Raw genomic sequence first — 26,057 nt, forward strand, 5'->3', positions numbered from 1 at the left:
TTCAAGTATTCATATCTTGTAATGCATGTGTATATAATTCATGTCTGAAGTGTTTGTGCCTGATATATTTTATCAATTTTTTTTCCATATGACAGAGAATGACATTTGAAAATATTAATATTAAGTAGTGTAAGTATTTATACATCGTCATACAAGTGCAAATAGTTAATATGTCAAGTGTTAGTAACTAACATAATCTATGAAATTTTTATTTTTATTTCCATATGGCATGTGATGATGTATGAAAGTATTAATTTCAAATATTGTAAGTATTCATACCTTGTCATGCAAATGTTAATAGTTTATGTATCAAGCGTTTTATCTAAACTATTTTAACAACTGTTTTTTTTTCTTTTAGCATCAGATGACGTTTGAAAGTACTAATATAAAGTATGCAAGTATTCATACCTCCTCATGTAAGTGTAAATAGTTCATGTATCAAGTATATGTATCTAACAATTTTTTTTTATATGATACTGAATGATATCTGAAAGTATTAATATAAAGTATTGCAAGTATTCATACATCGTTATGCAAATGTGAATGGTTCATCTATCAAGTGTTTGTATCTAACAAATTCTATCAAATTTTTTCACATGAAACTGAATGATGTCTGAAAGTATTAATATCAAGTATTGCAAGTATTTATACATTGTCGTGCAAGTGTGAATAGTTCATGTATCAAGTGTTTGTATCTAACATATTCTCTATTTTTTTTTGCTTGTGGTACTATATGACGTTTGAAATTATTCATATCAAGTATTGTAAGTATTCATACTTATAATTGAATTATGTATAACGTTAAAAAGTATCTTAATTTAATATTTTTTTACAAATTACTCTATTTGATGCTTGATTGTATTAATACATAATATGAAAAGTATTCACACATTTGCATTTATGTACTAATATTTACATTGTAGACTATGTAGCTTGGATACAGGTACGGATATCGTATCAAATACGACACAGATACGATACAAATACGACGATACGACAAATTTTAAAAATCTAGAATACAATTATTCATACAACATCGAGCAAATATTTATACATTTCTAATTCAAGTATTCATACCTAAGGTAGCTAACATATTTCTAAAATAACTGGATGCAAGTATGGATTTATATGCGCAAATATTAATATATAAAACATTCATACATCGTCATGCAAGTATGAATAGTTCATTTATCAAGTAATTATATCTTACTTATTTTATCAATATTTTTTCCTTATAACGTTAGATGATTTTTAAAAGTATTAATATCAAGTATCACAACATATTGTTAGAAAAATATTTTGGGTATTTATTAGATATTTACTTAGGGAGTTATCCGGGATGGACGTCTTTCTAAAAGAGAATTCTCTTGTATTGTTGAGTAAGTTCAAAATATTTCTCTGTTTTCATATCTTAATCACACGTCATATTTTTATCTCTCTTTTAAAAATCCAAACAATCAATTCGAAATTTATCAAAATCTTTGTAAATAAAATGTGCTTAGATTTCAAAATTTTATTTTTTTACTATATTTTTGAGATAAATATAAAATCAGTATTTTTCGAAAGCTTATGTACCAACCCCTCATTTTTCTCAAGTAGCACTTGATTTACTTCTAATTAATTTTCGTTTGTACCAGAAGAAAACTTTTTTGGACCGACTTCTAATTTTTGTTTTCGTTTTTGCGTCTTTTTAAGTGTATTTTGGGCCACAATAAAGCTAGAGTGGATCAATAAATGTAACACCGGACCATGTTTTTTTGTAGGTTGACCGTCTAATTCAAATCTATCTATAGATCTAATTTTTGATCCCGAATTCACTGTTCACCTACAGTAAAATGAATAGTGTGACAGACAAACGGGTCCCACAGGTCAGTACCATTTTCTCTCGAAACTTCCCCGTTTTTCTTCGCTAATCTCTTCTCGCTCCATTCTTCTCTCGAAATTTCTCAGTGCTTCGTCCCTCTTTCCATGGAGCGCTTCCTCTCGAAATCCCCCCACTTTAGTCGGAAGAATTCGCCCCCTTTCTCCCCATCACCTAAAAAAATCTCTCTCTCGCTCTCTCTTCTCTCTATCTCACGCCACAGATCAGAGCTTCTCTTCCTTATTTTCCTTTTTCTTTCGACACAGTCCATCGCTCCGCTGAGATATCTTCAATCAACAATCGCTTTGCCATGCTCTTTTGTGCGATCCTCGTGTCGAGCTTTTCAGCTGGTGCTCAGGTTCTTCTCCAGACTTCTTCTCTTACTGACAGTCAGGCGGCTGCAATGTTCTTAGGTTTGTTTCTTTTCTTTTTCTTTTAGTTGCTCCTTTTACTTGAATTTTATTTATTTATCTATCTTTAGTTAAATAAAATGCGATATTAATCCTATGATTATGGTTTCAAATTGATTACTATGCAGAATCATACCAAAAGCACTCATGTCAATTGAGGTAATTTGATTTATATATTGATATCAATTCTATGATTATGGTATCAAACTGATTTCTATGCAAAATTATACCAAAAGATCTCATGCTAATTGACGTAATTTGATTTGTATATTTTTGAAAATTTTGTTGGGTTTTTCATTATTATCTCTTTTTTGCTTAAATAAAAGGTAGTTATTATATATTTATTTTCACAACTTCTTCAATTTGATGTGAAAGATAACAGATGAGAGTGTTGGTGGAGTTAAAGTGGTTGCAGATATGCACGAGAGAATAGCTGAAATTGCTTGAGGAGCTGATGCTTTTATTTCTCTTCCTGGTATCTTCATTTCATGTGTATCCATTTTATCTTTTACAATAGTTGAGAAAAACAAAATAATGAAATGCTAAATATGCAAATTTCTAATTTTGTTGGGAGGTTATGCGACAATGGAGGAGTTATTGGAGATGATTACTTGGTATTCATGATAAGCCAGTGAGCTCTCTTTTTTTCTACTTTTTTTAAATTTTCAAATTTTGTTAAAATCCCGTGCATAATTCTATATGGATGAGGAAAACAATTTCGAAGGGTCACAATTGGAGAAGTCACATTTCCTTCTAAAATGTACATGCTTCTACAGATGATAAACAATACTTCAGTGCACTTAATCTGAGATATATTGCAGCTTAGCATTTTGTCATATTAGTTGTCCTTTTTCCTCGGTTATTTCCTACTTTGATTTATTTTTGTTTGCATCACGTATTACAGATTTGCATCGATCTAATATTGATTCATGTTATCAATAAGTATACTGCACACAATATAAGGCATAACATGTTTTCAAAAATCAAAGGAAAACCTCAAAAATTCCAGCTAGGGTCAAATCTGTCCAATTTAGAAAAAAAAATTATAATTCGGAGGTCCTCTTGAATTTTGATTTGACTTCCCTATAGCATATAAACAATACTTAAATGCACTTAATCTGATTTTTTTTCAGAATTTCAGTTTGTAAGATTTTGAAATTAGTGTTTCGATTAGTGATCATATAAGGTGGGAACAATTTTTTTATGGCTTGATTACTCATATCTGATTGAAATTAATTTTTTTTAAAAAGGGACAATATACAGTAGAGAGAGTGACAGTAAATCAAGAAACTAAGGAATTTAACCAAGCCATCATTAGTTCCATCAGTAGCTTTTTTTACTTCTAGCATTTTATCTAAGACAACAATGTGTTCATCTTCCTGATTTTGTGTAGTACTCAACAAGTTCGTATTCAGTTGAAATGAAAGCTTCCAAAAATGCAGTGTGTGCCATCATGTAAATTTTATCTGTTTATAACTGAATATGAACTTGTTGAGCACTACACAATATTTCCATAATGCTTCATCTTCATGATGGCACACTCTCTCATTGCATAAAACATCAACTAATTTGGGTCAGAACTGCTATGGAGCATTATGGAAATATTACAACAACAGCAAAGTCTTACAACTACACATGCAATACAAATATAATAACCAAAGTCTTACACGAGATAACATAGTTAGAGTATCTCTGATAGTATTAACTATTATTTTCTGATATTATCAATGGAGATACCATAACCTAGAGTACCTATGGTAGGTATTGCTATTGTTTCCTGATATTATCCATTTTGTTGTACCATAAGGTTGTAAACTAGACCACATTGACCGTATCAACCACAACCACACTCGACTCCTACTTAGACTGAAAAGCACCACCTCTGGTGAGGATCAAATACCCACTTTTGATGCCACATTCTACCCATTTTCCCTTTATTAAAAAAACTCGCGCCCGAGGTGTATATTAATGAGTGATAGACATTAGAAATTCGTGAATCTGTATCGCCTATAAATTGGCAATAATCAGACATGAATAAAATAAACCAATTTCTGCGTTTTTACTCTCTTTCCATGTCACAGCCATTATCGCTCTGTACTGAGCTTTTGCATAATTTACCTATGTTTCTCAATTGTTTCTCAATTGTAAGAAGAATCAATGAAACTAAGTTATTTACCATGTTATAAAGGCGTTATTCACTTCATGAAGGTGGCCAGTTAAGAGGTGGCAAGTAAAGGAGGATGGTGGTAACACTAGGAGTGCTGACAAAGTGTTTGTAGAAATGTCACTGTATTGGGTAAGGAGCAAGCTGAGTTAAAAGGGCTAAATTTGTTCAGGAGAGATGAAAGGTCATGGGTTGATATAGCCTAATGAAGGGTTTAAACTCAGACCCACCATTGCAATGCACTATTTAGTATTGGAGCAGGCCAGAAAACTATGCACAAATAAACCACAAGAATGCACAGAAACAAAGCCGACTAAAGCCAGGAAAGTCAAATCACATTTCTTTATTTGAATGTACTGGAGCAGGCCATATTACATCAGCATGAATTTCCTCAACAGGTAAAGTAAAGAAGCAGTAAAAATAGAAGATTTATAAGGCAAATTATGTGCCTTTGATTGAAAATGAAAATTCACCAGATTGAAGAAATAGTTTGTGTGCTCTGTGAAGAGATTTTATTTCTAAAGGAGATTAATGAGAGCTAATTGAACATGTCAGAAATCCACAGAGAGGCATTCTTCAAGCCAGACAAAAGGAGGTTGTGTTGGGGAAGAAAGATCACAATGCCCATTATGTGTTGTGCCGTGCAGAAGAGTCTGGAAGCTTGCCTGATCCTTGATAAGAAATCAAGAGGAAATAATGAAGCAATTGAAGTACAATTAATTGATTATCTTTACAAGGAGTGTAAATAATCAAAGAGCCTAGTAAATGAACATACCTGCACCATACTCCACATGAGTTTGACTGGAGCCCGTGTTGTGTCGTGGAACTGAACTCAGATGTGTAGAGGCCGTGGAACAGAAAAATTGTTTCTCAGAAGGTCTACGGGATGGTTCGGCACGAAATGCTTGCTGAGTTAGAGAGGAAGTAGGTACCTCTTTGTATGTAGGCTCACCTTCAAATCTTTTGGTTAGGAACTCTCCAAGTTCATGTTTCGGGACAAATGGTTTGGCTAGGAACTCCCCAATCTCGTGTGTGGGATCAAATTGTTTTGCAAGAATTTTTTCCATCTCAGAGGGCTTACTTGGGGCAATATATGGAATATTGATGACAGGTTGAGCGGAAGAGGGGATTGACTGAGAGAAAGAAGAGGTGGGAAGGCATGATGCAGGGGGGTTACTTGTGCCAGTTTGAGAGTAAGATGGGGTCGTCTGGAAGAGAGAGAGAGTTTTGTATTGAGCTTGGCCAGAAGGGTTTATAGCACCATCGAGGTAGAATCTGTTAATGGAAAGAATGCGCTCAAGTTTGACCATGGTGAGATGCTGTAACTCTTCTTGAGAGTGCACATAAGAGAGATAACCCTCGAACTGCTTGTTAACACCTTGAATAGCGCAAATCGCCATATAATGCTCAGATATCACTCCTCCAAGAGATCGAAGGCCATCAGCAATCTGTTGAATTTTGACCATGTATTGAGCATAGCTGGTCTCATTAACTTTCTTAATAGTTTGAAGCTGATGCACGAATTCAAGGACTCTAGGGAAGGAATTGAAGACATTGCCACAGAAGAGGTGTTTCACAAGCAACCTTTGTCCAATTACACTGAATTTCTGGCGGCAGGGAAGTGTACAACCAGTACCATATGATTTGATCTTGTTGCTTCCAAAGAAGAAACTCAGCACTGACGGTGCCATCAGCCAAATAACGTAGAGGACGGCAACTGCCATCAAGATAAGGAAGCAGGCCATGGCTGTGAAGAACTCTTCTGATCTCTGACTGCCAGCTCTGATTCCCAGAGGTCATTTTTAGTGTTCTTGAGGAAATGAAGCTCTGATTCCCAGAGGTCATTTTTAGTGTTCTTGAGGAAATGAAAGAAGTTCTTGATTTTCATATCTTTTACGATGTACAGTGTATATAAAACAAATGTATTTTGGCTTTTTCCTATTCTGTTTTAACGAATCTGTTTTTCTGAGGTGAATTAACAGAAGCAAATAGAATACTTTGGATCACTGTTCTGGCCGCAAGTTGATCGTTTAGTTGAGTTGAGTTTTGTCCAAAGGGCTTTGGACAAAGCCTCATACAAAATTAAGATTAAATGTCTAATTTATATTGAGACTAGTATCGAGCCCGTGCGTTGCGACGGAAATATATTGTAAAGAACAATTAAAAGAATAATTATTAAAGGATAATTATTTTCTTAAAAAATAAATTGGAGAAGCACCTTCCTCTCTCTCAATGTCGCTCTCTTGATTATTGGTTTTATTTTTTGCAATTGGCAGTTATTGTAACAACTGTACCAAATCAAACTACTGTACTAACCAAAGCCAAAGGAAAAAGACAAAAAAATCTATAGAAATACAACTGCTTATTGGACCAACTCATTAAATGAAAACATTGTGTGCATTAAGTGAATAATATCATCACATTACATAAACAAACTATCCTATTGTTGTGATCTCTCATCCCTGCAAACCAAAATTGACCTCTGCAAGAAATACTTAAAACATCAATCCCAATTATGCAGGTTTAGATCATTATTGAGGAAATCAATTGTTATATTAAAAGGTTAAAACATCAATTTTGTCTCGTAAAAGAACATCACATACCTCCACTGTTCTTAGATTAATTTTGATGAGCTCCTTTCTACTTTTGAGATCTGGCTGAGGTATGTATATATACTTCTCCAACCTCCTCCTGCATCACGTGCACCTTAAGATGACTCTAAAGTACAACATTTTAAATTATATAGTACAATACATCTACAACGTTGAGCTTTTTAATGTTATGTTGTCAAGCCATAATAATGGCACATGTACACTAAACCCTTTGCTTCTTACTATCTTGAACAGATCAGATCAGTACCTAAAATGCATATATAGGTGATTAGGTGGCAATAACATTTAGAGTGAGGCAATAATGGCACATGTACACTAAACCGGTACTATGCATAGTGCATACTGGTCCGTATTGCCGATCGATATTTTTCATTTTTAAAGTCCAAATGTCAATCTGAGTTGTTCAATATCATTTCTATATAAGAATGTACTTGAAAGCAAAATTTTACATTTTTATTTTTTTTATTATATTTTTAGATAGTTAGAAAATCACTATTTTTAATGGTCTTGAGCCCCCCTTTAGATCAAGTGATTTTCCACCTATCGAAAAAAATGTAAAAAATTTCTAATATAAAATTTGATCAACAAGTACATTTTCATATAGAGATCATGTTGAATAGTTCAAATCGATTGTTTGGACTACGAAAATGAAAATATTGATCCATACCTAGTACTGGAGCCTCACTCATAACATTAATCTATTTATATTTAAGGAAAATATATTTTGCAAACCTGAGAACCTCGTCAATGTCCCAAGGGAGTTCGTAGCAGCAAAAACCATCACAAGCTTCTTCTGATCATTTTCACCAGTGGAACTGTTTTTACTCCATCAATCTGTACCAAGAGCTCAGACTTCACTCTATCCAAATTAGAAATTGAATCCCTCTCTTGGAAAAATAGTAATTAAATATTCTAACCAGCATAAGAATAGTAATTAAATATCTGGGCAGTAAAACTGGTCTATTATGATTGGGTTCAACACCTGACACCTCATTCATTTGTATGTTTTCATATTTTACATTTGAGACAAACCCAGAACCGCTTGCCCAAGTCTTGATTCTGATACCATTTTGAGAATTGGAAATCAAGCAATTAGTTACTGTTATGTTTTTCACAGTTTCTTTCGAGTTGTCCTTCCCTAGGCTTCCAATGCTGTACAAACGAAATGAAAATTAAATCTAACAATTTTCAGAAAATAATACATAAATATCAAATATACTTTTACTTAATAGCGTACCTAATACCATGACCGTCACGACAATCCATGTTCTCTATGTGAATGTTCTCATTTTCATTCGACATGGATATACAATCATCACCTGGAATTTGAATTAATGCGTAAGTTGTTTAGTCAGAGATTTCACTAAAACTCTCTTGTAACTATTCACAGTAGGACGAAATCATCATAGCTTGGTTAAAAATACTTTACCATTAGAGATATTTGAGTTTCTGATGACTATATCTTTCGATGCTATATGGATTCCATCTGTGTTCGGGCTTGTGGCCGGAGAGACAATGGAGATCGAGTCAACTGTTACATTCTGGCATGACCTCAACAGTACCTCCTTTCAGGTACTGAACACTAAACAAACCATGAAAGATTTAATTTTCATCAAACTTAGTCAAACTGGCCCGTGAACCAAATCACTGGTGGTAGGCAATATACCAGCAACTAATTTATGGCGATTTAAAAGGCCATCATTTTTCTTTTCTTTTTTTAAATATGAGCGCTATTTCAGGGCATAATATCTCAGCACTTCGTAATTTACTGAAAAACCCATCCGAAACCAATTTGACAGAAAATCGTTTTTCTAACTATTTAGCTATGCCTCAGGTTTAGCGTTAAACCCTGGAAGTCAGTGAACTTAGAGTGCCAAAACCAAATCGCTCAAAACTTCAGAAGCATACAGATCTATGGCAATGCTTCCTGAATTAAGAAACAAAGTATGCGAATTTAATCTACATGGCATACTGGACATACAGAGAGAGAGAGAGACCTTGCAATAGTGCAAAAACTGGGCCTCCATTGCACCAACGGTCTGAGCGAAAGGGGGAGAGATGACTCGGCGCGGGTCTGAGGCGAGAGAGCGAGAGAGAGATGGCGGAGATGGCGATTAGGTTTAGGTTTTTTTCTTTTTCTTGGGAAAGAAGGGATCGGGGAGAGGGAGGGGAAGGGGGACGGGCCACAAGCATCCCAGCGAAAAAATTTGCTCAATCTGCACGATTTTTGATTCAGATCCAACGGTGCAGAACAAAGATAGTTGTGACAAGATATGTGGCTATATATGTAGCGAGTCCAATTTAAACTAAATCTAGACTTCTACACATATAAAGAATGTATTTAATCAAAGGAAGGCATATCATTTGTTTAGATGGCTCAGATTCAAATCCGAATTATATTGGATGAATTCCAGCCGCACGACTTTCTGTCATTCAAAGTAATTTAAGGTGCATAATATAGAGGAGAGATTCGTACAAATATATTTAAAATTTAATAAATTTAAATGTCTCTTTGAATCTAAATATTTGTACAAATATTAATGCAAATCGGACAGTTTATGTCTATTTTTGATGAGACTTTATCCAAAACCTGGACAATACCCCCTCCCTTCACTTCACTGCTGCCATGTCACTGATCCAAGGTGCATTTTAATAGTTACTAAACATAAAAGAAAGAAAGAAAAAAATTCTGCGGTAAAAAAGAATTATCCAGAAAATAGCAGCTACCCCTACAATTTCCCTATCCCAACATTCCAGCTGTAAAAATATTTCACTTTTACCAAAAAATATTTTTATACTGAAAAAAAATTGTACTTGCATAATATTATTTTGGATTGACGAAATGTTATATTTCCGCTTTTGATCTCTGCATTTTTGCTATATTCTCGAACGGGTTGAAAGAAATTATTGATTTTAAAATTTTAAATCACAAAAAAAATTTAAATTAAAAAAGATAGAAAAAGAATTTTTATAAAAATATATAATTCAGTCTTTTATAAGTTCAAATTATGTAGTTTATATTAACTATTTCAATTTTAAATATCATACTATAGAAAGATACTATATATTCACATCATAACCTCAATCAAACTTATTAAGTATTTTTTACACTGATAAAGTTTTAATAGAAACCGTGATTTTGAATAGTATATTTGAATTCTGTCTTAATTTGCAAAAGGACAACAACCTATTATGTAGGTTCAGATATTTACCAGATTTCATCTAACTAATACTGCAGTATGAAACGTATGTTATAGCTAAAAGTTAAAATAAGTTGAGCTGCAGAAAAAAATTATTCCGTTGTGATTACCTCTGCGAAGCTTTCAAAAAAGAAAAAAACAAAAAAAAAGAAAGATTTGTATTGTGATTTGGAGAAGAATCATCTCCGGTTGGCATGTCTGAATTTGTGAACCGAATGGATGGTTCCAGTTAGGGCTGGCAACGAGCCGGCTCGGTCCGAGCTAGACCAAGCTCATGGCTCGCTCGTTTTAGCAACGAGCGAGTCATGAACGAGCCAACATTTGGATCCGAGCTGAAAAAGTAGCTCATGGCTCGCTTGTTTTGATAACGAGCGAGCCGAGCCAGCTCGTGAAAACTCGTGGGCCAAAAGCCCAAATATTTTAGATAATATATTATAAAGTCAACTATCATAAATTAAGTTTGTAACTAAATTCATACATATTAAATTACTAAATCTTCAAATTCATACAAACACTGTTTACAAAATAAATTCACACAAATTTATACCAATGCACAAATTCATACTTGGACTGAGCTGGCTCGCCAGCTCGCGAGCGAGCTAGGCCCCAGCTCAAACTTGTTAATTTTGAGTCGAGCTAGTGATGAGCTGGCTCGTTAATAGCTCGGTCCACTAACGAACGAGTTGTTAGCGAACGAGCCAGATGCGAGTTACGATCGATCCACGAGCTACGAGCTTTTTTGCCACCCCTAGTTCCAGTTATATTAATTAAGTTTTAAAAGAGAGAAAAAATGTGTAAGAATGAAGAGAGATCACCTTATTATACCCTCATTGTACCTATATTTGGCGGGTGAATAAAACTTGCGAAAAGTAAATAAAAAGATTATATTTATCTATTTTTTTTTCTCATCAGTTAATTTCTATTAACCTCAAATTTATACAAAAATAATAAAAAGTAAGATATTGCTCTTCTTTCCTCTTCTCGCCTCCTTGAACCTTAATTAATTAAGTATATTCTTAAAATTTTCTTTCTTAGTTTTGTACCAACTACACTGGAATCAGAGCGGTTTGATGTGGAATCGGGGCAGTTCGATACATCAAATCAAATTTCAATTTGATGCCAGGTCATAACTGTCTGAACTTCATCAAGATTGGCACGAACAACCACCTTTTTCCTTAATTATTGATTTTGTCTCTAAGATATATTTTCGAGCAGGAAATTAATTGATGATTTCGTCTCTATTATATATTTTCGAGCACGAAATTAATCCTGCATACAGGATTTGATTTTAGTAAATATTAAAGTTTAATTTCCAAATGGACCTTTCAATAAACTTTTATCTGTTTTCTTATTAACAGAACGGATTTCAAAATTTATTAATATGACAACTTTCAGGCCTCATTAGATATGGTCCAGTTTACACCGGTCGGCCTGCTGTTGTTTTTTTTTGTTTATTATGGGGTTTTTGTTGAAAAAGCTTTGGACAAGTTCAAATCTAAAGTTAGATTTAAACCATTCAATTATATTTACGGGATCGTTTAAATTTATTAAGTTTTAATTTGTTTGTACGAATGTCAACATAAATTGGACGATATAACTTCAAATTTGGATGAAATTGCAAAATTGTGAAATGAGTCATATGAAACTCTTTCGCCCAGAGAAACATATGCTTCTCGAAAAGCAGATGTGTCATTGAAGTTTACGAACGGGTGACTCTCAGAACGGTCACTTAACAACATATCTCTATTTTGCCTCACAGTGGGCTGTGTCTTCTTCATCATTAATGTCCCAGTCTCATTCCCCCCATTCATTCCCAGTTTGCAGATTCTCCTCCAGTACCTCGTTCATAAATTCAAATTCCAATCCGTTTGGATCTTCCTGTACTGGTGGCGGTCTGGGGTGAGAATTTGGTTCAGGCCCAGGTAAGAATGAAGGACCTCCATACACGGATATAGGCGGGATAAAAGGTAGAGATTGTATTCGAGGTGTGATAAAAGGTAGAGATTGGAGTGAATTACTGTATATTTATGGTTCTGATTTTGGTATTGGCATTGGGATAAAAGGAGTGTATGGTTCATAATTTGGTTGATAATTTTCTGCAACTGAATTTTGACCTGTGATTCGCCGGACCTCACAACCTGCGCGATCAGGCCTCTCAATGTCCCGTCATCTCCCAATGCGATTCTGACATACTTTCCTGCTTGGACTATTCGGGCCATTATTTCTAATTCCTAGCGATTCCTATTGTAGCCGCTCACTTCATAAATAAGCGATTGCAATTGCTCAAATGAGAAATTTTCGTCAACCTAGTATGTTTTTATTGGAGGTTTGGAGTAACGTACCACATTCTGGTCGGTTATGAATTTCCCTCCAAAATGTATTGAAATTCCAATTGGTATGGCCAATAAACTACATTCGTAAATGGTAAATATTTTGTTAGTTTACTGATTTCAATTGTGAACAGTTGTGAATAGTCGTATATGAATAGTAAATACGTAGATGAACAGTAAATACGTAAATAAACAATTGCAAAAAAATAATAATACCAAATTTAGAAGCTGAACAGTACGTCTCCTGTCTCCTTTCTCTTCCTCTCTTTCTCCTTCTTCTTCTTCTTCTTCTGTCTTCTCTTTCTACATGATAAAAAAAGCCTATTTATAATGCAAAAAACCAAAAAAAAAAAAATGCCAGGCTGCAGAATTTTTCCGCACTTTAGGTATTTTTAAAATTTTTTCAAAATCCTGATTATTTTTATTAAAATATTTTAAAAATTGGGTAAAAGTAAAAATGTCGGCCCAATAGGAAGGGGTGTAAACGGAGTGGATAATGCTAATATCATATCCATATCCGTTTTTCAATGAGCGGATACAGATACGGATAGTAAACAAATATCAAAATTTAAAACCATATCCGCCTTAAACGGATATGGATACAGAGCGGATAATCAACGGATACAGATTCGAATACGGATACGAAACGAATAATTGTCGGATAATTGAGTTATGCACTTTTAAGATACAAAAATTACGTTATGGTAACACCATCACTAGCAAAAAAAGAGATTAAATTGAAAAACATATCTTATTATCATTTATACCACAACTAAAACTGAAATAAATATGGGATAATGTATAACAACTTCTATCCAGAGCAGTAAAGTTAAAGCTAGTTGGGAGTAATTTGGGATTCGGATAATTGCGGATACGGATACAGATATTCACCTTCATGAAATTATCCGTATCCGTTTAATCCGGATTCGGATAATCTCCGGATACAGAGCGGATTATCCGTACCCGTTTACACCCCTAAATGTGTAGCCGTGTCAAAATTTGAATTTTTTAGAATTAGTGGTTTTTTGGTTTATTTTTTTTTAATATGGTAATTTTAAAAATTTCGGTATATATCCCTTACATACGTTGGCATTTAATTTAATTAGAAATGATGATATTGTTTTCCATCTCTTAATTGCATTTAGATCACTGGGAGGGGACAAACATATTTAGCTCATCTTTTGGATTAATAACAAAAATGGTATATATTATTTCAGATTTTGTAATATTTAAAGAAAATGAAAATATTACAAATAAAATATAATTAAGTCAGTACAGTTGGTTCGAAGCTTTTTTTATCTATTTTTATTCAGAAAATAATATGAACTTTTGGTTCAATATTTTTGCAAAGAGTTGCTAATAAGTTTGATCAAAATTTACATATATTATAATAAGTTGCAACGATAATCTTATAAAAAAACGGAAGCAAAGCTAGGGTGTGATATGCTCACCAAGAGAATTTAGTTAGCATAACTCTAAAAATATATTAAATTGACTTCAAACATTGAATTAAAATCGTTGAAATCCATGTACTTCATGAATGATGCGTTTACATACAAAATTTTAAAAGTTTCAAGTTTATTTGCTACACAGTCAAGCGGTCAAAGTAATGAACATTTTATAAGTTAATTTATAAGTTGTTTTATATATTCAATTTTTATCATTTTTTTGACTACTTGATCTTGTAGCAAATAAATTCGAAACTTTCAAAATTTTGCATATACATGCATTACTCATGAAGTACATGAATTTCAACGGTTTGGATTCGACATTTGAAGTCGATCCGATATACTTCTGAAGTTGTACTCACCAAACCCTCTTGGTGAGCACATCACAACCTAGCTTTGCTATATTGAATGACATCCAATGAAGTTAATCCTGTGGCAAATCGGTAACTAATTGTCGGCTCACATTATTGGTAGTTATTACCGGTAACTAATATATTGGTAGTTAATAAGTTGACAGATATTAATAGTATTTTCAAATTAATAACAAAATTTTAAAACATAAAAAGGTAATTTATTGATATCTTGTTGATAAAGTTTCATTTCTACCACAACATGTAATAAATGCCTCTGGATTACTTGCTAAGACGTCTCTAATAAGAAGTGGATCCACGTCCCATGCCACCTCTTAAAAACAACTACAAAAAGAAGGAATTTACATAAGTTCATCATTAATTGGAAGGAGTTGGAAACAAAGTGTCAGATTCCTGGTTTTGAGGTCATGAAGGAGTACGACATCAATAATCTGAAGTAGATCGATGAGACTAATCTAGGGTGTTGGCAGATATTCTCTCAAGAATTGCCATGTAAAGCCCGATACTTTGGTACTTTTTAGTTAATTTTACTTGAAATTTAATCTTTGTTGTACTTCTGATTTATTCTCAGATATTTTTTTTGGGAGGTTGGCGTCCATTGCCGACTATTCTCTGAGATATTTTTTTGATATCCAGGTAGCGACTATCAAGTACAAAAATAGATGTGTTTATAACTTCAAAAAAATAAAATAAAATAAAACATCAAACTCCTCTCAACCAATTCCAGCTGAACCTGTACAACACTTCAATCACATTTCGGTCTCTTCCTTAATATCCCGTGCCAGCAACTAAGAGGGTTTCTACGGACGACCAAAGATACACACATTCTATTGTTTTCACACTCCCCAAAGAACAACCATAATCCAGATCAACCATATCCGTTTAGACTCACTAACCAACACCTTGTACTAGCTCCAAGAAGTCTCCCACAGCCTCTCTGTCGAGACATCTAATTGGACCATTTTATGCTTGTATTTCTAATTTGGGATATGGAGTACTCCTATGATATTAGCCATATTTAGAATGTTTCGATTAGGGTCTTTAATTAATTTGAGAGTGGAACAAAAAATGATGAACAATGATTTTATTGATTGAAATGTTCTCATTTTTACTAGGTCAACACATGATCATTATATAGATTGAAATTCTACTAGCCGTTGGACTATTTTCTAAATTACAATGGCTGTTAATATATTACATCCTAAATTTCTAATAGTGCCTTAATTATAAAGATTTACGAGCCATTGCTAAGATCAAAGCTAGGTATCAAAATGATCTTGACAGCTATACAATTGGGCTATGTTTGGATGACACAAGAATTTCTGAAGCAAAAATTTCATTGCTCAGTAGTCTCACTTGCATGGAGACTTAGGTAATTTAGTGGAAGGCTTGACCGGACCCATTAGTACCTGAAAAAAATAAAAATAGAATGAACTCAGGTTTGTGAGTGAGGAACGTAACTGTTAAATCTAGTAAACCTCCAAGGAGACCAATTAAAGACTCGAATTTAGAGTTTTAGATGAAGAACGCAGCTGTGAAAATTAATAAACTTTGTTAGGATTTTTGATTAATCATAATGCGATCATTAATAGAAACAAGTTTTAGTCGGATTATTCCCTAAATAGAGTATTAATCGTGAAGTTTGATTATACTAATTAAGGATTAGGAACCCTCAAATAATACTTATATTTAGACAATTTTATCTAAATGTTGTGGTGATAAAATTTCTGAGTATTTGCTACTTAAAGCAATCTAATTTTAAATTTTGACTAAATTGAGATCATAGAATAGTTTATAAATCATTCTCTAAAACTCGAACTTAATTTAGCCAAGTGAGAAGAATTTGATTGTTACTTGAAATCTGTCCCCGTAGATCGAAATATCAAATTTTTGTCCATCGAAAGAAGCACCACTTGAAACTTGATTGGTCTTCCTATATTTTATTTCTCACTGCGCATCTATTTCCACGGTATATATCAATCTCTCTATTAGTTCTTCCTATTCACATTCTAGTTAATTACAACTTGTGCTCTTTAACCAAAATCACAAATTCTAAAGTTTGCTTCCTATTCACATCTGTTTGGAATTCATTCTTAACATATAGTGCGCATGGTATCTGGTCCAATTTTCTTGCAAACCAAAAAGAAAATAAAAAAATAAAAATGTAATAATTGCTTTGGATAAATTTTGTGGGTTTTCTTAATTTTAGATAACTTAAATAATTGCAAAATTTATGCTAGTAAAGAGATCAGGGAGACGGAAAAAAAAGGAGAACGAGGAGGGAGATAGAGAGTATATGAGAGAAAATTAAAGGAGTGTATTTGAATGTAATTTTAATTCACAAGCTCATTTATTGCACAATTCTTGTTTCTTTCGGCTTCTGTTGAGTATTACATAAGACGCTAATTAGCTGATGCTTCGAAAACTACCTCATGGCAGATATAATTTATTCACAATTTAATACAATACGCAACCAATATTGTATTAATTAGTCTCATTACAAATTTTGTATATATATTACACCTGTTTTTGTTGGAACTATATTCTATTTACACTGTAATCGCTTCTGCATGCTATATATTTGCATACCTGAGAAACACAAACTACCAACTATCTGTACCAACAACCATGATCTGTTCTACTAATAACAGTTAATTGGTACTGCTATGTTACTAATCTGTGTTCAGAATGCTGAGAACAATCACTGGAGATGTCCAGAAAAAAAATGACTGGGGAGACTCATCGCTAGAATTAAGAAGACAATTGATTCTAGAATGCTCATTCTTGTAACTAACTCAGCAACCGGTTTATACACATGTTTTAATATAAAGGCTGCTGTACAATGTAACAGATAATGAGAAACATAATCACCCAATTCTTTTCCAATTTGGGAAACCTTTACTTTACTCATATATCGTATAATACCTAATCCAATCTATGTGCTTTGGGGAGGCGTGGAACAGCTCAACAGCTGTGGGAACGTCTTCACACAATGTACAACAATCATTCCCTCCCTATGGTCTTCCAATTGGAGCTTCAGCTAGATACAATTGAGAAAGGAAATGCCACCTGTGCTGAATATCTGGAAAGGATTCAACAGATTGCTGATCGCCTACGAAATGCCGGAGGTGTCTTATCAGATCACCAACTGGTGTTGTACACTCTTCGAGGTCTTGGTCAGGAGTTTGCGCCTTTTATTACAGCTTTCACCACTCAATCAATCCCACCTCTCACCAGGGAGTTTTATAACCAAAAACCTCTCACGATGGACGAATTTCACAGACTTCTTCTCGATGAAGAAGTGCGCCTCTTCTCCCTTGCTCAGCCACCGATTGTTCACCATGCTCAGCCTTCTTATGGCATTTCCGTTGTAGGCCAAAATTTTGAGTAATTCCTTCTTCATAAATAATTTCTGGTGTGAGGCTACCTTTTTTTTTTTTTTCTTTTTTTTTTCACATATGCGTAATTTTGTCATCTTCCCATATGTTAATAATGCAATAGATCCTTTTTTAATTCTTCAGCCAGCTGATGTTTGTAGACGACAAAGTGCGTAACCTAGTATTTGCATTGGCCAGGTAATGTATGTGCAGAATCAGAAATACCATATTCTTTGATATTAAGATAATATTGATATATTTTTTTCTTTTTGAAACATCTTATGACAGAGATATAATTCGAGGACCAGATGTGAAATGGGAAAACATTAAGGGGCTAGAGAATGCAAAATTCCTCTTAAAGGAAGCCATCCAGATGCCCATAAGATATCCCAAGTAAGCTCCGACTTTTGTTCTTTCTCACATAAGGTGTCATTACTGGTCTATTATCCATTGTATCTCTAGCGTGGTTTGTCCTTTTTTTGTATATATTCTTTGTAAAAGTATCTATTTAAACATGACAGGTTCTCAAGGGTCTATATATGGAATATGAATATAAAAACTGGTACTTGAATACCTGATATATTTTTGTGTATTTCTTAGGTACTTTACAGGGCTTTTATCACCATCGAAGGGAGTTCTGCTTTTTGGTCCTCCAGGAACTGGAAAGGTGTACTTTGGTTCATGTAGTTAGTACTTAGTAATTAATATCTTTCATTCCATTTTATATTTCATTCCATTTAATTTTTGTCATAGCATAGCATATCACTAACTGTTGGTATGTGACTTGGCGAGCCGAGTATGTGACCTAATCATGGCTAAATATTATATATGCAGTTTCATCTTTCATCTACTGCTTTTATAACAGTTATCAAAACCTTATTTGTAAAACCTCCTTATGTGGCCTAATCATGGCTAAATATTATATATGAAGTTTCATCTTTCATCTACTGCTTTTATAACAGTTATCAAAACCTTGTTTTTACAACCTCCTTAGGAAAACCTAATTCTGATCTCTATTCTGTTTACAGACAATGCTTGCAAAAGCTGTGGCAACCGAGTGCAAAACCACATTCATCGATATCTCTGTATCACACATTGTCAGAGAATTGCGCAGTATGGTCATGCAATTTTCTAGGATTGTGTATACCTTTACATAACAAAGCATAACATATGCCATTTACCTATAAAAGTATGAAAAATAGGACAATTCCCTTTCTCCTTGTTTGTTCGAATATGACACTCTCTTTTCTCATTTTCTATCTATTGAATGATGATGAAGGGTAGTCTTGTCAGCTTTGGGAAAAAACAAATGTAATTATTCTAGATACATTTAACGGAAGTCTGATCACCTTCTTCCTCATGTCTTTAAAGAATACATGATATCGATCTTGATGTTTCAAGGGGTGCAATTGAGATGCATCCATATCAATCATTTAAATCTTCAGTTAGTCACACTATGCATATTATAAATCTTTTTGTTAGGTGCATTTGATTATTTTTATTTGTAGGTATATACATTTTAATTATTTTCTAAATGCTGATACATTTTATTTGTAATTTATATTGCTACCATAATGACTGCACAAATTTACACCACTATTCAGGTGATCCTGAGAATCTAGTTAAAGTTGTGTTTGAGGTAGCAAGTCGCATTGCCCCATGCACAATATTTCTTGATGAGATCGATTCTATCATTAGCCAGCATAGTGAAACAAGTCAGCGCTTGAAAACTGAGCTACTTATCCAGGTTTGTTGAACATATTATAATTGATGCTAGCGTATGCTTTGGTATTCATATGGAGATTTTAGCAGAGACTCAGCTAATTTCAATTTCTGATGCAGATGGATGTTTTAGCAAAGAAAAATGATCTTGTGTTTGTTCTGGCTGCAACAAATTTGCCGTGGGAGTTAGATACTGCCATACTTCGCCGGCTAGAGAAAAGGGTAAACTTTATAATATAATATAAGTTTAATAATAAAACCCAATTTGGATCAGCATCATTTATGTTTAGTTGAAAATATTTGAGTACCTGGTGTCTAGGTAAGCATTTTTGTGTATCACTACAACCCTCGTCGTATTCAAACCGATATGCCTTTCACATAATTTCTTTTAAAAAACAAAGTTTATGAAAGAAAAAAGGTGGAAAAGGACGGTTACGCAGAGATGTTATCTTTCTGGCAATTTGTACCACTTTTCTGCTTGTTTATGTGTCCCCAGTTAAGTATTATTTATCTAAGAAAAAACAAATTAATTGGAATGGAAGTTTAACAAAAAAATATGTAATAGAACAAATCAAATATTTCTCTGAGTAAATAAGAAAGAATAAGAATTATACTTGGATTTGAATTTTGGACTTATACAGTTATCTTGAATTTATTGGGGCAGATACTTATACCGCTTCCTGAGCCAGAAGCGAGATGTGCAATGTTTGAGGAACTTTTGCCAGTTACCTTTGAAAATCATGAGGTATCATATGAAACTCTGGTCAAGAAAACCGAGGGATATTCTGGCTCTGATATTCGGCTTGTTTGTAAGGAGGCAGCAATGCAACCTCTGAGAAGGTTAATGACAGTTCTAGATGCTAACCAAGATCAAGTTCAAGAGGAAGGTATGAATCCAACAGATAGATAACCTCACTATAATAATACATTTCAAGTTTGTACCTTTTACATAAATGTTGCTGACAAGTAGGTCGGATGGGGGTAGGGTTAGGGTCAGGTCCTTTCATCAATATTTTGGAATCAAGCACTATATATATATGGGGTATTGTTTGGGTCACATAAGTTTCCTGTCAGAATGTCAGATTGTGGCTCTATCTCTAAAAATATATTTGATTCTTGTTGTTATTCCTAGAAAATTAGATAGAAGTAATACCGGTTAGACCAGATGTCTCATTACCTGCTAATTGTGCCCACTGATGTACCTTTTGTGTCTCACATATAAAATATTATACCATATTGGTCTGAGACACAATAGTTTACTACCAAAAGTAATTTATTCTTTTCCTCTGTCGGTGATTACATATGAATTGGATTTTAAAGTAGGTCTTAAACTTTACAAGTTCTAAGAAAGACTGTACCTGTCATGTTTGGTACTGATACAGCAAGAGAGGTACCGATAATTTGTTAGTATGGTGAATTAAGGTTGGTGCAAACTGCAGAGCTGCCTGAGATTGGTCCTGTGAAACCAGAAGATGTTGATTTTGCATTGACATGCACGACACCTTCAGGAAATCTTCATGCAGAGCGCTACCAAAAGTTCAATGAAGATTATGGAACTAAAATCCTGGTCCATTGAGCCAAGTATTTTGTTCTTCCTTATTTCTTTTATTTGTTGTTGTATTAGTCTAATGCTCCTCTCCAAATTTTTTTTGTTAATCTCCTAATAAGTCATTGATCTTAAATATGAATTGAAAGCAAGTTATTTCACATGCTACATGCTGTTGTTAGTTTATTTTTTTTTTAATTTTTTTTTAGATAGTAAGAGGTCTAGCCTTAAAACTTCAATTTAATGTCCATAAACAATCCCTCATTCGGGTTTCAAACTCACGACGTCCCACACATAAGGAGACTGTTTGCTACTAAACTAGGCTTGCTATTGCTATGGTCGCTGGCTATATATTGCATAGTAGGGGTGGAAAAAAAGTTCGTAGCTTGTGGATCAATTGTGGCTCGCTTGCTAACAACTTGTTCGTTAGTGAACCGAGCTATTAACAAGTCAATTCATCACTAGCTCAACCAAAAATTTAACAAGTTTGAGCTGGGATCTAGCTCGCTCGCGAGATGGCGAGCCAACTCGGTCCTCGTATAAATTTGTGTGAATTTAGTATGCATGAATTTGTTTTGTGAACTATATGTTCGTATGAATTGGAAATTTAGTATTTTAGTATGTATAAGTTTATTTACAAACTTAATTTATGGTAGTTGACTTTATAATACATTATCTAATACATTTGGGCTTTTGAGCCACGAGATTTCACGAGCCATTTTTTTAGCTCGGATTCAAATATTGGCTCGATCATGACTCACTCTTTGCTAAAACGAACGAGCCATGAGCTTGATCTAGCTCAGATCGAGCCGGCTCGTTCAGCCCTATTGCATAGCATGCTGCTATTGCTATTATATGTTCATTAGGATCACAGAATTGATATTTATCCAAGGATTAATCGGTTAATGTCATTGCCTAGTCATGCAACGTAATCTAAGAAATATAACATTCTTTTATCAAACGAATTCTGTTTTGAGCATTTTTAAAATTTTTTTTGGGTAGTTTTACCTTCTCTTGTTCAACAAAGGACCTACTTCCACCCTCAATTAATTAATTGTATATAAATATTCGGTGAACCAATAATGCCTTATATTAAATCAAGGTTCTAAATAGCATTTATCGCGTCATAGCGGGAAGTTTACAAAAAAAAACTATAGCGAAAACTATGCTACATAGTGTTTTTTTTTATTCTTATAAAAACTATATGAGTGAGTCTATGGTACTATGCATATCACGGGTTGTTACCGTGCTACGGCTCTATATTTGAGTTTTCAAATCCTAACGGTCGATCTGAACGGTTCATCTTATTCTCCATATTAATATGTGTTTGGAGACCAAATTTGATTTGACACTGTTGTAATTTTATACTTCTCATCCTTTATTATTTGTGTGCTTTTGACAGAATGTCGCAACCATCATTAGAAGGTACTGCTGCCACCAGTGCAGAAACGAATGGACTAAAGAGAGCGTCCAAAGTTTGGGAATATTTTAAGGTGATGAAGGTTAACGCAGTTGACAAGGCTGAATGTCAACACTGCAAAAGAACGTTTAAAGTTCCCAAAAATAGGTCAATATCGATATTGAACCGTTATGTTTTTAGTTTGTGTCCAAATCTAAAACTACAAGTGAGTTCTACATATCTTATTTATTGAGTGGCGGAATTGGATGTTTTTTGCTTGGCTGGCTGTTGGCCTGTTGCCTGTTGAGGATTCTAACTTCTAAATTATGCACGTGGCGTATGAATTTTTATAAATTTTTGTAAGCTTAGTTATGCATAAATTTAGTTGTATAAATTTGTGTGGTTTTTTGTTATTTTATGTAGATTTGTATGTTTAAATGTGTTTATAATAAATTAATTGATATATTATGTATGAATTCTATTGGCTTGGATTATATAAATGATTAATGAGCTTTCTTATTTAATATTTTTTGAATTTGTATAATAGTAATCCAATAAGTCCAGTCAGTCAGCTCGTCAGTTCGTGTGCTAGCTTGGGTTGGCTTGTCACGATTTCAAGCTGAGTCCAACTCACTCGGTCCAAGTTCAGTTCAGAATTAACGAGTCTGCATTGTCTGCATTAACTCAAAAGAGCATCTTTTGAGTTAATACATGTTGGTCGTTCAACCATAAACGGGGCCCATTTGGTCATTGTCTAAAACATTGGGGGTCTTTAATATTAGAGCGGATCTAATTTGCACAAATCTCAAAGATGATCAAATGGTCCACTCAAAAGATTATTTTTTGAGTTAATGCAGAAGATACGAATTCAGAATTAACAAGCTGAGCTAGGGTCCAGCTCGGCCCGAGCCAAGTTGGTTGACAGCCCTAGATGTCTAAATGATCACCCTCTGCGATGCAGGCCCCATCTCATGTCGCTGTGTAGTGGGACCCAACCAATAGTAAAAAGAGAACTGAAGCAAGGAACGGACTGGAGATAATTAATTGAAGCGACAGACATTAGGATAAAGAATAGAAATTCGTCTTAAGTTTTTGCAAAATTCACCTACGTTTCTCATTGTTCCTTGATTTACGAAGTAATTCACGCTCTCAAGCTGACGATGTATAAATAAAGAGGGATTAGAGTTATTAATGAGTGCTAGTGGCAGTAAAGGAGGATGGTGGTAACACCAGGAGTGCTGATGAAGTGTTTGTAGAAATGTCAGTGTTTTGAGAAGGAAGAGCAACCTGAGTTAAAGGGGTAAAATTGTTCATTAAACTTGACATGGTGAAAGGTCATGGCTCCATTCTGTTCAGGAGAGAGAAAAGGTCATGGTTGGATATAACCTAATGAAGGGTTTAACCTCAGACTCACCATTGCAATGCACAATTTAGTATTTTGATTGTATAAGATGACAAGTTTTCAACTTGCTGCTTACAAACAAACCAAAAAAATGCACAGAAAAAAAGCCAACTAAAGCGAAAAACTTATCACATTCCTTCCTTTGAAAGTACTGGAGCAGGCCATAAAGGAAAGCGGTAAAAATAGAAAGAAAATTTACAAGGCAAATTATGTGCCTTTGCATGATAACAGTATGAACAAAAGGAAATTCATAAGATTGAAAAGTGATAGTTTGTGTGCTGTTTGAAAAGCTTATATTTTCAAAGGAGAAGAATTAGCAAATCGAAGAGGCGTTCTCCAAGCTAGAAAAGATTAGGTCAGGGAAGACAAATATCACAAAGCCCGTTATATGTTGTGCCATGCTGAAGAGTCTGGAGGGTTGCTCGATCCTTGATAAGAAATAATAAAGAGGTAAGCATGAAGAAATTAAAGCACAATTACATGATTATCTTTGAGTACTTACAAAACATTGATAAGGTTCTTACTAATTAATGCAATAAAGAGGTTTAAGAGGAGTGTAAATAATCAAAGAGCCCAAGTATAAATGAACAGACCTGCACCATTTTCCAGATTGAGAGCAAGACCAAGAGGTTGCTGCTGAGAGGGTGGTGCGTATTGAGTTTGGTCCTCAAACTGGCTGGAAGTTAGAACCGAGGTGAGGTTTATAGGGGCCTCAGAATACAAAAACTGTCTCTCAGAAGGCGAGAGAAGAATCTCTTGCTGATATTTGAGACAGTAATGTGCCGTGTGACCATATTTGAAACAGATTTGGCACTGATATTGGCCATCGGTCAATGGAGGAAAAGTTTGACCCCATCCTATCTCATTAACGTTGCTTTGTCCTCTCTCTGAATTTGAAATTAAATGACCAAAATTGTTAGTGGCAGGGAACTGTGCAGGGGTCTGCCTTGGGACAGCACATGCGTTGTTGACAGGTTGAGAGTAATATGTGGCTGGCTGAGAGAGTGGTAGGTTTTGAGCTTGGCCAGCAAACAGGCTGGAATATTGGCCTGGATTGTGAACAGCCGGTGGCTGAGAAAGTGGTGTGTATTGAGCTGGGCCAGCAAACAGGCTGGAATTTTTGTCAATGAAGTAAATGTCATTGGAAGAGGCGGTGCCTGGATTGTGAACAATCGGTGGCTGAGGATTGGTAGTATTTTCAGGTGTTCTTGAGGATCTGGTACTGGACTTTACGATGAAAAGCGGATCTTCAAGATTAAATTCACTGGGGAAAGGATCGGTGCTGTTCATGCTGCGAAGAGATTTCAACAGCAGATGAGTTGTTTCATGTGCCATCTGTCCCAGATTAGACTGAATGTCTGGAGCCAGAGTGGAGAACAACCACTCCCGTATAACCTTATCTTTTGTCTTCCAGCACTCAAACTCAGCACTAGTGGTGCCGTCAGCAGGAATTGAAGGAAGATTGGTGCCATTAAAAAAATCTAGAAGACCATGGCCACAAAGAACATCAAAAATTTCTCTTTCCCAGTGAGGATAATTCTCTTTATAATTCTCAGGACATAACCTCGTCTTGATGCAATTGGTGATTTGAATGGGATTTTCAGGTGTTTCAGATGTCATTGTTGGTGTTCTTGAGGATCTGGTACTAATCTTTGAGATTAGATGTTGATCTTGAAGATTTTGTAATTTTCTGGTATTGAAGAACTGGAAAAAATCAGGTTGGGTACTGATTCTTGAAATCAGAGGCAAGCAAATCAGACTAAAAGAAAATAATTGGGTGATTATGTTTTTTTATCATCTGTGACATTGTACTGCATGCCTTTATATAGAAACATGAGTGATTAGAGACCAGTTGCTGAGTTAGTTACAAGAACGACCATTCTAGAATTAATTGTCCTCTAATTTATTCTAACGGTAAATCTCTCCAGTAGTATTTTTCTGCTGGATATCTCCAGTGCTTGTGCTCTTAGCATTCTGTTAGCAATGGCGGAGGGGGATTTGGGAGTAGCCGTAGGCACTCTGTTTAAAAGATGGGCTCGTGACTAGTGAGGGGAGAAGAAGAGTCGCTAGGCTTGAAGAAACGATATGGGCCCATTGGGCCGAAATCTTATAAGGGTTTCAGAAGGGATTCAGCCACTGAATAGTGGGACCGCTCACGTCAGTAGTAATGAAGGAGTAGAAAGGCTGAATGCTGGGACCCAGAATGTCAGAATGA

The 26,057-nt window shown here is 34.6% G+C and overlaps 1 protein-coding gene and 1 long non-coding RNA gene across 2 annotated transcripts; one reads left to right on the forward strand and one right to left on the reverse strand.

The window, feature by feature from the left end:
* Positions 1-6,634: 6,634 nt before the first annotated feature.
* LOC144547114 (uncharacterized) lies at positions 6,635-9,501 on the reverse strand. The gene is made up of 4 exons (XR_013509004.1): positions 9,045-9,501; positions 7,780-8,629; positions 7,039-7,126; positions 6,635-6,917 (listed from the first exon to the last, which is right to left on the reverse strand). It is a non-coding gene; the product is annotated as an uncharacterized LOC144547114 (long non-coding RNA).
* A 7,887-nt stretch (positions 9,502-17,388) lies between these two features.
* Positions 17,389-21,168, forward strand: LOC144546607 (uncharacterized). Its single transcript, XM_078295149.1, has 8 exons — positions 17,389-17,766; positions 18,018-18,166; positions 18,374-18,440; positions 18,802-18,886; positions 19,378-19,520; positions 19,616-19,717; positions 20,160-20,382; positions 20,935-21,168. The coding sequence occupies exons 1-8, from the start codon at positions 17,389-17,391 to the stop codon at positions 21,069-21,071; spliced, it is 1,284 nt and encodes a 427-aa protein (XP_078151275.1). The 3' UTR covers positions 21,072-21,168.
* The last annotated feature ends 4,889 nt before the right edge of the window (positions 21,169-26,057 follow it).

The sequence above is a fragment of the Carex rostrata genome, chromosome 30, assembly GCF_964058835.1.
Source record: "Carex rostrata chromosome 30, lpCarRost1.2, whole genome shotgun sequence".
Lineage (NCBI taxonomy): Eukaryota > Viridiplantae > Streptophyta > Magnoliopsida > Poales > Cyperaceae > Carex > Carex rostrata.